This window comes from Mugil cephalus, chromosome 17 (genome assembly GCF_022458985.1).
Source record: "Mugil cephalus isolate CIBA_MC_2020 chromosome 17, CIBA_Mcephalus_1.1, whole genome shotgun sequence".
In the NCBI taxonomy this organism is placed as follows: Eukaryota; Metazoa; Chordata; class Actinopteri; order Mugiliformes; family Mugilidae; genus Mugil; species Mugil cephalus.
This window is the reverse complement of record NC_061786.1, coordinates 11,569,988-11,582,825: the sequence shown is the minus strand read 5'-3', so window position 1 is coordinate 11,582,825 and position 12,838 is coordinate 11,569,988. Positions and strand designations below refer to the sequence as shown.

General features: G+C 44.4%; 1 protein-coding gene across 1 annotated transcript; it reads left to right on the top strand.

The window, feature by feature from the left end:
* The first annotated feature begins 3,285 nt into the window (after positions 1–3,285).
* Positions 3,286–12,580, top strand: pkdccb (protein kinase domain containing, cytoplasmic b). The gene is made up of 7 exons (XM_047611776.1): positions 3,286–4,231; positions 4,902–5,033; positions 6,662–6,933; positions 7,287–7,366; positions 7,674–7,781; positions 11,138–11,314; positions 11,598–12,580. The coding sequence occupies exons 1-7, from the start codon at positions 3,629–3,631 to the stop codon at positions 11,702–11,704; spliced, it is 1,479 nt and encodes a 492-aa protein (XP_047467732.1). The 5' UTR covers positions 3,286–3,628; the 3' UTR covers positions 11,705–12,580.
* Positions 12,581–12,838: the final 258 nt, after the last annotated feature.

Below are 12,838 nucleotides of genomic sequence, written 5' to 3'. Positions count from 1 at the left end.
TTCAAACTCTATTCTGTGACACTGCATTATGATCAAAGCAGGAAATGAAATTCAACCAAATGTTTGTTTGTTTGTTTGTTTTTTCACAGACTGGCACGAAACGATTTTCTCATTAGTAACTTATAACTGATAAATAAATCTATAGTAATCAGATGAGGCAGAAGGGCTGGGCGTGTATTATTCTATTATTAGTAAGAGGGAATATTCAGTATCTCATCATACACGTGATATTTATTTTTGTGTTGTATGCTGAATTCAAACGTGTGAATAGACATAGTGACGGGAGCAGTGTGAAATACAAGTGAGTGACAAATTAAATGAATAACTAACAACTAAAGCATATGTATGTATTGATTGTACAAGTCTGTGTAACATCTCTCTTCCAGAAGGTTTTCTTTCCTTTGGTGTTTTGATGATAGTGGTGATTAGCTTTCTAACACACTGGCCCAAAATCATCCGTTGGTTTTCAATAGACTGAGACCTGTTTAGCTTATTATTCACATAATTTTATAAAACTATTCAGTTACATCCTTGTGCCCCGTGGGTATCAGAGTCAGACACTCTATCTGCTTCTAAGGACACGCTATAACCCCTCCTATTTGATAAAGCTAATAGTTGGGGCTCTTTCAGGTGACCCTGGACAATCCTTTAGTTACGCTGCTATAGGAATAGGCTGCTCAGGGACTCGCCTCCATTCTCCTATCGCTCACTCTGCTTTTATTCCTCTGCTGCTACTGTTTGCCATGTCATCAGTTCTGTGCGTCTCTCTCTTCGCTTTTCTTCGGTTTCACCTCCGTCTTTTGTTTCTGCCTCTCTGCCTGGCTGGCCTCGAGCATGAGTTCTTCTCAAGGTTTCTTCATGTTAAAAGGGAGTTTTTCCTCGTCTCATCTTTGTGCTTGCTCTGGAAGTTTCAGGTTATTTTTTCTTTAAAGCATTTTGACACTATCTGGATTGTTATTGACACCAATCTGCATGTGTCGTGAAGGTCTCTTCTTTTGTCATCAAAATAGGCAAAATTGGGGATCCATGGTTCTGTAGGTAGAAAGCGTCATTCATTAGACTGTGCCATGTCTTCCATTGCTCTGTGGTCCTGTTCTGAACATGTCCCCATTGCAGGGTCTTTGACGGGGTCAGCAAAGTTAACCTAATCACTAACATAGTCTGTTGGGTCACAGCAAAAGATCCAGCCTTAGCTCCCCACGTGTATCTTGGCCACCTTGGCCACCCGTGAAGCTGATGCAGATTCCCCACTTTTCCTTCACTGGGCCACTTTCAATCATTGCCGACCATCAGCTGCAGGTTTAGAGATGCTCTGACCCGGTCTTCTAGCCATCACCATATTTTCACCTGCTCAAATTTCTCCACTTGTTTGTTTTTCCTGCTTCTAACACACCAACTTTTAGGTTAAATTTGTTCACTTGCTGCCAAACATACCCCGCTCACTGACAGGTGCCACGATAACAAGATAATCCGTGTTATTAATTTGAGCTGTTAGTCAATGTTAGGGCTGATGAGTGTAAAAATAAAATACAATTGAACTGAATTGAAACCGAATTGTGACTAGAGTCCTACTGGAAGAGGCCGTTCCCGTTGTAATAGAAATCCTTCATAATAGAATAAATGTGATCGCTCACAACAACTTTGTGGTGGTTTGCAGTGACCTTTACCTCTAAAGGGATAAGTGGACTGAAATCCATGCCAACCATGGATTCAAGGATCGTGGGGTTCCCCTTAATTTGTCAAAAGTCTGTATTTCCCCTTTCTGACAATTACAAAGAAGGTCAAATGGGAATTAGATTGTCAAGGTCTTTGACAACACTGTGTGTGTGCTCTGTGTTACCCTCCTCTGACTTAGAAGAAGAATTTTCAGACTTTGATCTGAGAAGAGAAGAGAAGAGAAGAGAAGAGAAGAGAAGAGAAGAGAAGAGAAGAGAAGAGAAGAGAAGAGAAGAGAAGAGAAGAGAAGAGAAGAGAAGAGAAGAGAAGAGAAGAGAAGAGAAGAGAAGAGAAGAGAAGAGAAGAGAAGAGGCTTTGTGCAATATGTACTTATTAAGAAGCGAGCGTAAGCTAAAGCCAACTGGGCCCAGAATAAAGTAGAAAACTGTGACACAGCAGACCTGAGAGACTCGCTGCTAATGAGGCGGCCGCTGGTCTGGCTCTGGTTATAAATATGAATCATGGCGCTGGGCCCTTGTCTCTGAGGGGCCACCATAGAGGGGCGAGGGGGGGAGAAGGAAATGATTTATTAGAAGAAAGGCAAAGATCGGGAAAATCAGGGTGTGAGAAAGTTCTGAAGGAGAGATCAAAGTCTTGTTTCATGGTTTTTAATAAGAAGCAGAGATGTATGTATGAGTGTGTGTGTGTGTGTGATCTTTGTTGCAATGTCTGCAGTAATTTCTATCTATTAGCGCATCAGTGAGTCATGATGTTCACTGCTGATTTACGCCTAGAGAAACAGGCTGAGGGAACATATAAGATGACTGCTTCAAAGCACTACATGAGCTGCAGCTGATTCATTTCTTAACTTCGTGTATACGTTTTTGTGAAATACCGTGCTTGCTGGTGGTTGGCATGGAGCTTTCTGAACAGCCTGTGTGGCAGCTGACACGGCTAATGCCTTGTTGACTCCAGACACTGATTAACTTACACCGTTGCACACACACACACACACACACACAAGGAAGGGGAAAAAAGGCATGCAAACACACACGTACCCACGGCCTAGCAGGCACGTACTGGATACCAGACACACTTTCATGCACGCCCGTGTAATGAGAAGCTGAAGAGAGGGGGTTTGGGCTTGTGGCTAGCGCAGACGGTGACAGCCACGGTAATTTCCTGTGGCAGATTTCTGCTCGTGAATGGTGATGCGGAGGGAAAACGCTTCATTAAAGCTTCAGCGCTGCCTCGAGATCTGTGCAACAGCTGGACAAACAAAGACACAAATAGGACTGTGCCATTAAAGATTCTGTGTTGAAACAAAGAGGGGGGAAACGGTGTGTCTTGCACACGTCTATCGATCTGAATCAGTTCATCGGAACACATTTTAGATTCTATTAGTAGAAAGAAAAAGGTGTTTTGCTGCCACCTGTTGGACAGATTGTGTAGGTGGCGGCAGCCTTGTACTTTAACGAATCTTCAATTTTATTGTTAAATAAATAATTCAATAAATGAACAAATGTCTCTAGGTTTGTAGTTTCACAAAGAAAACATCGTAATAGTATCATTAATTCATATTTTACATTTCATTATATTTTGACAGTTATTTATTTGTCTGCCTGTTTACAGTAAATCATTCAGTTTCATCGGGCCAGAGGGTTATTTCCAGTAAAAGACAGGCGCGCAGTTGTAAATTCAGCCGTGGAGAGCGCTAAAACACGCGGATTGAGTGACAACATGAGGTCGAGCTCTCCTGCAAAGTTGTCCAGCGGGTGTAAAGTTACGGGCGGACAGGACACACCTCTAGAGGGAGTTCCCGGGGAGGTGGAAACAAGGAGCTGATCGTTTCTCCTGCAGAAAGCCAGGAGCCCTTTCACTCGCAGAGAGAGCGGTCACCTCGGGCCCGCGGCTGTGCGTCTTTCCAACAGCAGCAGCAGCCACAGCAGTAGCCCGTGACACGAGTGGAAAAATGCCCGGCATGGGCAACTCTTTACGCGCGGCTGCCCTTCTGGCTTTCGTGGTTCTTTCCATTCTGGTATCACTCCTGATTAGCAGCGTGCAGCAGTTTGGAGCGAGAACATCGCACTTTTTCAATGCAACCGTCTCTGGTGATGAGGAGGAGTTAGCGTCCCTCCGCGGGGCTCTGGTCTACCAGCTCAACGAGAGGCGAAGAGAAATCCTTCCCCTGCTTTCACCTGACGAGCATGACAGAGACGAAGCATCGGAGGAAAGTTACCCAAAGCTCGACCAGGAGTCTACTCTGGATTACAGTCTGTGGAATGAGATCACACTTGGCTCCAGGAAAGCGCATCTGGATGAAATGGGTTGCGAGTCTCTGGTGGACATGCGGGCGATGGAGGTCCTCGGGTCTGGGTACACCAAGCTGGTTGTCAAAGTGAATCTAGCCGGAGGTCAGCCCGTGGCGTTGAAACTCGTCAACGAGCAGGGCATTGACATGGGCAAATGTGTGGAGGATTTTAAAGATCCCCAGGGCTGCCGAGAGCTGGTTTCTTACAAGCTGAAGAAGGAAATAGTCCTGTTGCAAAGGCTGCAGCATCCAAACGTCATAAAGGTGAACTTTTCTTCTTTATCTTGGATGTTTCTACATTTAAAGTCATTTAAAAATAGTAATAATAATTTAAAAAAAAGACAAAAACCCTTTTATTCATCTGAATTTTCTGTCCAAAATCTCAAAGTCAGTATAAGTATTTAAATTAAGGAATGTATTGGTTCGTCTGAGCACTGGAACCGCTGCTGGATGTTATTAAGATTTTCCATAATCCGCTGCTCACATTTTCCTTTGTTTCACACACAGTGAACTGGATGAAAGGTTTCATTGGCTCCTCGGGGCCTTCCCGTGTAATTAAATTAAATTCACTGACCCCCTTCTGACCCCTGTGTCCAGTTTGGAGCAGAGCAGACAATGTGCCTCTGTCCTCTCCACTATCCCCGGGTTGCATCTGAAACCCCCTGCGCTTATTCACTCAAACCATTACAGCCCAATTTAGAGGCAGTTTCAACTAAACCGATGGGTTCGCTTATAAAAAATCCGGTGGCAGCTCAGTGGATTCGTGTCACAAGTGTACAGATTACAGTGCCCCTGTAGAGGTGCTGCGTCCTCTCGGCCCCGCTCCTCAGCTTTTAGACGTTTTGACCTGTTGCTTTCTCGTATTTCCGTAGAATTAAAATGTAGCCGAGTGATCTTTTAACCCAGTGATTTTTTTCCCCCCACTTCTCCACAGCTGAAGGGTCACTGTGCAGGAGGCCACGGAGGAAGAGAAGGAGAGGGAGGAAGAGTCACGGTCATTCTGGAACAGGGGAATCCTCTCCAGATGATCCAGCTGCTCCAGAGCCCCTGGGAAGACAGATTCAGGGTAAGCTCCTGCGCTTCAGCTGTCGATGCACATGCTCCCCCGTTTGTCTCTTGCACCACGCATCGTGTGTTGGAGCATGTGCAAGCCCTCGCTCCCGTCGGACGGGATGAGAAAGAAGAGGTTGAAAGATGAGCGAGGCGGACATTTGAAACTCCTGGAGGCCTGACATCTGCCCCTCAGAGTATTTGATCAGGCCGTGGTTGGAATGGAGATGGGTCCTGGAGTTAATCCACTCGGGGCTGGGAATGTCGTCTCATCCCTAACACACACACACACACACACACACACACACACATAGTTTTAGCTCAACCCCCATCACAGGTATGCTCACAGTGGGAGCGGACACAGGCTGAATTCACACTCCAGAGTTTTAAATGCTCATGGGTGCAAAATAAAAAGAGAATGGACGGGATGGGGAAAGAGTGGGAAAAGTAACAAGTAAAGTATCATCTTAACTGTGGACCTCCGCTTTGCTGCATCACCCAAATAGCCGTCCATAATGCCCCCCCCGAGCCGCTCGGCCTCTTTCAGCTACGTTGCATCTGCGCAGGCTACAGTAATCCAGGGGTGTTCGGTTTCACCCAGCTCTGTTTTTACAGTGCTCCCGTCCCACCAAGTGACGTCCAAGAGACCCGGAGCATTACCCAACGCTGCAGCTATGTTTGTAGTGTGACAGAATCATTTCATGCTCTGTCAGCGCGTGGCTAATGCCTTTATTTTTGCCTTTAGTAGCCTACTTATTTTCCCTTTCTGTTTTTATGATGGGATTTATAGAGCGCTATAAAAACAGTCTCAGGAAATGGCTTGCAAATGCGGTCGGTGAAACGTCTTAAAATCAGATATTTTCGTCAGGCCGGAGGGTTTTATTTTTAGACTTTTTCACTTTTATTTATTTATAATAGGATTCCATCACACAGTGCCACGAGTTGCCATTTCAGGGTTTTTTTGGCGCCCTTTTACCAACATTTAAATAAAGTTTTTAATTATTATTGTATTCAAACAACACAGATGCTGAGCCAAGCAGTGCAGCTGCATAGCAATTACTAATAGATTTTTTTCTTTTAGTAAATAATGCCTGAAATAACCGACTGAAAATAACTGATTTTTTTGTCCTCTGTGATTGTTGCCTTCAATATTTTCCTGATTTTGTTTGACAGTTATGGCAGAATGTATTTGGGTCAGTCAGTTTGCTGGCTTTTGAAGATCATGATTGTTATTTCATTTATTTTATGGGCCAAGTGATTAAATGAGTAATTAGATTAAGTACTGGTGAAAACAACATTTAGTTCCACATAAATTTAATTTATACAGTGTCCGTAAGAGTAGTGGGGGAAAAAACTATTCAATTAATAAATATAACAAAAGTAACAAAAGTCAAAAATACTACACATGAAATTATGTAAAATATTAAAAATATGAAAACTATTTATATCATAGAGCTGTTGTTTGTGAGTGTTATTCAGTTTCTCTTATTAATTAATTTAGTTGTTTAAATTGCCAAAGTGATACTTCCTGACTGTCTGATTAGCGGCATCAGCCCTAAAGGCAGAATATTTTCAGAAAGACTATACGCCACGCCCTTCGGTCATCGGTCCAGCTGATCAGGTTTCGACACGTCTGATCCCCAGGTGTGTCTGGACCTCGTCAGGCTCCTCCACTTCCTCTCCCGGTCTCCTCTGGGCTCCGTGGCCCTGCTGGACTTCCAGCCCCGGCAGTTTGTCACCGTGTCTGGCGCGCTGAAGCTCACGGACCTGGACGACGCCAGCGCGGAGGAGACGGCCTGTGAGACGGACGCAGACTGCACCCTCCAGTTTCCGCACAGAAATTTCACCCTGCCGTGCTCGGCCGGGGGGGTGTGCGAGGGACTGAATGAGAAGAGGAACATCTACAACGCCTACAGGTAAAAAAAGAAAGAAAGAAGGAAAGAAAAAGGTGTCAGTTTTACTATGCGATGGGGCAGCAGCTACATGGATAAGTACTTAAACATAGGCCCGAGCTGACACCTAAAATGTTGATAGTAAAAACATCCAGCTGGAAATGTTCACTTTGATGGGGGGTGTGTGTTGAATACATTGCTATTTTCAGTTGGGAGGGAAAAGGGAGTTTTTAAGAAGGGTTCAGATTTTTGACAGCTTTACGGACCGTTGTTTGCTTTAACACCAGGGTGAGACAAGTCATGTTCTGTGGGAACTATGTGATGGGGCTTGTCTGTCTTTCTGTCGGTTTGAATGAGCTGTCTCTGCTTGGCCCCAGGTACTTTTTCACCTACCTGCTGCCTCACCAGGCCCCGCCCGGCCTCACACACCTGGTAGACCACATCATGAACTCCACAGGTGAGGACGAGAGTCGTCTTGACACGATGGGACGTTAACCGTGGGAGATCAGAAAAGCGAATCATTCCATTACGGTAGTCGTGTAATGACATGCCTCCGTCTGAGCGCCTCGTTTAATGAGCTCGACAAGATGCCTCTCGACGTGTAACGCCGTAATGAGCACAAGCTGTTATCTGCCCGAGATCACGGGACCGGGATTAGACAGCGTAGTGCGAGGAAAAGAGGCGAATCATTCAAGTTGGCTGACTTTATCCTTGTCGTTATTCAAATTTTTTTTTTACACACAGAATGTATTATGTGTGTCCAGGGGAGCTGAAAGCTGATATCAATCAGACTCTGGAGGCCTTTGAACACATCCTCCACCTCTACAGGTCTGGCTTACACCTGGACAACCTGCCTCCATCAATAATCAGAGGTAAGAGCTCGTGGAATGAAGGCTGCTTTTTATTAAGTACAGTGAGCCCTCTTGTAGATTTTTTTTTCTTCCCCCTTCTTTTTGCCTTGGAACGACTGCTCGGCTTTTTGATTCATTTTAAGAAGAAGTCACACAATCCTCACCTCTGTTTTCATTTTGTATCTTGAATTTTTTTCTTTGTTTTTTAAGGGAGGGGGGGCGGTTGTTTCTGCTGCTCAGGCTGTTTTGACAGGTTTATTAGGCAGCTGGAACGAAAGGACAAGACCAACAAAGGGGGATTAATTCTGCACGTCTCATGGCTCAGAAAGCACAGTCAGCATTCATTTAAAAAAATAAATAAATAAATAAGTGTTGGGATTGTTACACATAAAGTTATTTTTTATGTTTTATAAAGTTTCCTTAAGAAATACTTAGCATAGCATTACACCAGCTTGCTTTGCCCTTTAGATTAGTCATGAAAACTTCCAGTCTTTTCTCTCACCATTGAATCCTCTCAGTGTAAACTCTTGCACTTTTTCCTTCTCCCCCCCCGACCCTCCTCTGCCGCAACCCTCCCCTCCCGCCGCTGCTCTCAGCCGTATGAAATATTAATAACAGAATGAACTGGCTGCGTTCCTGTGGCGAGATTTTCCGTCCCCCAGATGCTGGACTGTTTATGTAGCAGCGCTTTGTGAATTTAATCACAGATTCTGGGTAAAGAGGCCTGAGTGCTGAGGCTGACACAGGGAGGGAACGTTTCAGCTTAGCAAGGAGGTGCCAGGAGTCAGCTGCTGCTGCTGCTGCTGCTGAGTGTGTGTGATAAGACTTAAAAAATTGTGTGTGTGTTATTTAACTGTAACTGTGGGTTCAGCTGAAGCCAAGGTAACTCTGTAGGTGGAGAGTGGTTTTATCTCGGTTTCACATATTGGGAAATGACGCTTATGGTTAGGTGAGAATATCACCACGTCTAAAGATCACTATTTAGCATTTTAGTGGAAAAACACTTGATTTACAGTCTGTCCTGGTTGTTTTTACACTTTTAATCTTAAACAGATTATTAGCGAGCTGTGGGGGCGTCAGACTTCTCTTTCATGGACAGGATTTTTAGCTGATTTCATTTGCTAAGCTAAACCAAAGCAGCGTCTGGTTAGCTACATACATAGTGTACTAACAGGAGAGCGGTGTTCTCTAGCCGGGGGAACCAGACGAATGTGAGAGCTCATGTTTCATCTGCTCTGGCAGAAAGCGTCTGGCCCCGCTCCCGTTCAAACAGATTTCCAACCGGCCTTCCCTGAGCCGGGCCAATCACGCCGACTGTACAGAGGCCCCCTAGATCACCTAGCTGACCTAGTGGTTAGTGTTGGCCTTTTTCTTTTTTTTTTTTTTTTTTTGTGAAATTACTTAAGCGTAGTGACTAAATTCAGCTTGTAGTTTCGTAATTATGTGGCAACAAGACTCGACGTATAAATGCCACAGCGTCGCAGTTCATCGCTCCGTGCCTTTGTTTACATTTTTCCGTCGCCGGGCGCTAAGATCACATGTTTTCACTGCTCTGATTGGTTGTACGCGCATTAGATTGAGTCCTGAGGAATCTCGGTCGGCGACAGTTAATGATTCCCTTTGCAACTTGTGCTGAGACATGCCAGACTAATTTGCACATTTGTAGAAAGACACCAAGCTGGATGTTCTCATCTCAGCGAATAAACTTTTTCCCCCAAAAATGTAGAAAAAAAAAATAAATAACCACATGAGCTCATTGAGATGTCTCCCCTCAAAAAAACTCAAAAATAAACACATGCTTACTGAGCTTTGTACCATCGGCCAAAGTGCAAAGCAACTCAAAGTCGGGTGCGTGAGTGGGAAAGACGCTCATCACGTCTCGAGCTCTAATTTGAAATTGCTGACAGATGGAGATTCATCGGCAATGTGGAGGCAACTTTTCCACAGCTGAGATCATCTGGGGCGTGATGAAGGGGGCAGAGTGTTTTAAGGACGTAGTTGTGTAAAAGAAAAGGAAAGCGTGAAATAATTTAGGACCTAACAGATTTTCTTTTTTCTTTTTTTTTTTTTAATGTGATATTCTGTGTATTCGCATGGGCAGGAAATCTCCCGTCTTTCCGCCTTAGACACGGATTCATGCTCCTTCTCAACAGCTGAGGTCCCTTTAGCTCCCTAGCAGGCCTCATTTTTTTCCTCCCCTGAGAAAGATTCTCTAAACACTCCTGCTCCTTGTTCCCTTCTCTGAGACCCAGAAGGCAGATCCTCGTGTCTTGTTCCCCTCGACAATGCCCCCCCCCCCACACACACACACTCTCTCACACACACTCGCACACACCGCCTTCTGCCATTTAGGAAGGTTAACAGTTTGTAGCTGTGTATGCGCGCCTCCTCCGTTCGGGCTCACAGACGAGGCTTTTGTCCATTTCTCGGGTGCGTGTGCGTGCAGGCATATGTGTGCATGCTTTTCTCTCTCATGGCTCCTGCTAATGTGTAGCAGATGATTTAGGGCCAGATCCACAAGATGTCTGACTGAAAGAATTATGATGATGAATGTAACGCAAATGTTTGGAGGCAGGAAGGTGAAGTGGAGTGTGGAGCGGCAGTTTGACGGAGAAAACCTGCTGTTTTATGGAAACATAATTATACACCCTAATCGACGCAGAAAGATAAGGTTTCATATTAACAAAACTATGGCTGGAACAAGTAGCTGTGAGGTCAGTTGAACAACAACAAAAAACTAACAAAAAAAAAAACAAATGATTCAGGATTATTCGTTGCTATGTACTAAATTCCTCAATACGTCTTGTAAGAGTGCGATTGTGAACGACTTGCTGGTATTTTAGAGACCAAATGATTAATTAAATTAGAAAATTATTGGTGAAAATAAACTGGCAGCAAATGTTAAAAGATAAATCTAAATGTTCAGATAAGGGAAACTTTTGTTTTGCACCATGTGAATATATTCATGCAGAAAATATTTAATCGGATAACAATTTAGAGTAATTTAAAATTTACAACACATTGTTGTAAAATGGCCAAAACTAATGAAAACCATTTATTTCTTGTCATGAAATAAACTTTTTTTGTTGAATACACACAATATTCACTGCAAAACTGAATTCTACTGTTGCCATTAAAAATTATAACCGATTTAATAAGATTTTTTTTAACCAAGTCCCGAATCCCGTTTGGTTCACTATGACACCTATATTTCCTTGTCATGTCTTCTTCTGTATACGACGGTCTTCTTTCAGTGCTGTGATGTATTGTTTTTCCCCCCGGAGGGCTCCTTTCGCTTTCATCTTCACCTCTGAAAACGCTTTACAATCTTTCAATGCCGTCGCGTATTGAAGTGGCATCTCCTCTTGTGTGGTCAGATTACACCGTGATGCGAGGAATGGTCACCTCCGGGAGCGTGGAGTACCGCTGCTGGCCGTCCTACAGCCAGCAGGGCTGCGTGCTGTCCGTCCACAGCGCCAGGGAAGCCGCGCTCATCTGTAACTCCCACTCTCAGTGCAACAGCTTCACCGTGACGGGACAGAAGACCTGGACGGGTTAGTAAAGCAGCTCCACGTTTCAGTCTTGTATATACTTCCCCGCCTCATTTCCGCCTGAATAAAACGGTGTGTTCATGCATGAGGCCTTTGAATGCAGAACAGTAACGTATATAATTTGTCACAGAGTGACATCTCCCTCATGACTAAGTCCGCTAAGCAAACATGCTCATCTTTTGATGAAATAGTCGTTACGGGTATCAAGTCAGGACACGTCGCTTCACTGATGTTGCAGTGTTTGTTTGACGTGGCTCTTTTCCTGTCCTTTGTCTGTGCTGTGCAGGCCGAATCCTGGTCTCTTTCAGGAGCAGCTTCAGTCACCTGGTGCCTGATGCGACGTCAGACGTGTACGTGAAGAAAAGCAAATCTCTGGAGACTTCTGCGGCGTGACACATGGAGAGGAAGGAAGACTCGGTCGAGCTGGGCTGAGAGACGACGCTCAGCCAGTCGAGTTGACGTGAACCAAAATGTTGCGCTGCACAAGAGAACTGTGATCACTCCGAACGCTGCTCGGCTCTGTGGGTTTGCAGAAGCAGCGTGGAGGCCCGGGCCGTTTGAAGTGAGCAAGTGAATGTGATGTATTTATAGGCCTTCTTGCTCAGTGACTGTTTGATCTGGCTGCCAGCTCACTGCCTCGGCCAGCTACTATTTAAAGGGATTTCCCTTCAGGTACAATTAAGGAGGGAGAGCCTTGTGCCCTCGACATGCTTTTTTTTTCTACCTACCTTGCCTTTATTTGCCATGTGTGTTGGCTTTCGTTGTGAGGCCGGGTCCCCGCAGTCAAATTTTTAAACCAAAGAGGTAATAAGAACACCGGCTGCAGATCAGCGTTTGAAGCCGGAGGACGAGAAAAGAAAACAAGCTCTTATTCAAATACACTTTGATGTTAATGCGCCGTTGAGGTTGCGGCCGTTTTTTTTTGTTTTTTTTCATGGTTCCCCGGATTAGCTGCGCTGTGGTATGAGATGGCAACAACCATGTAAGCATTTACACGTCAACAATGAGCAAAGATTAAAACCATTCCACGGCAGTCTGCTGTTTTTACATGCTTTTGTAAACTTAGTCACAGTGTTTAGCTCATAAATATTTATATGATCAAGTGAAATGTAATTGTTCTTACATGTTTGTGCATTACGGCTTATGTGCACCTTGTGGGTGAAACTTTTATTTTCAATGAAAAATTATTCACTACAGTGTTTTTTATGCTTAACTTGTAAACTGTACAGTTTGACACTGTGTACTTATATAAATGTATTGTTTTTACTATTTGCAGTTGTGGTCATTTGCATTTTTTATTGTATTAAGTGTAACTACAAGTAACAGCCTGTTTATTTCTCATTAGCACCTTCGTGTGTGTTTCGGTGGGGGGGGGGGGAGCTCGCATGTGTATGCTGACCTGCTTTTCTGTGTGTGTTTTACTCCTTTATCTGCTCACATGCCCCCACATCTACAATCTGTAGCCCATCTGAATGGCACAGGCGGCGAAACCTGCAGAGCTCCGCGGAGTTTGCACAATACCAGAGG

Bases quoted from the DNA above. Each gene is read 5' to 3' on its own strand.
- pkdccb (XM_047611776.1), top strand. From the start codon at position 3,629: ATGCCCGGCATGGGCAACTCTTTACGCGCGGCTGCCCTTCTGGCTTTC. The intron at 6,934-7,286 runs GTAAAAAAAGAA...GCTTGGCCCCAG, and splicing joins AACATCTACAACGCCTACAG to GTACTTTTTCACCTACCTGC. The intron at 11,315-11,597 runs GTTAGTAAAGCA...TGTGCTGTGCAG, and splicing joins GGGACAGAAGACCTGGACGG to GCCGAATCCTGGTCTCTTTC.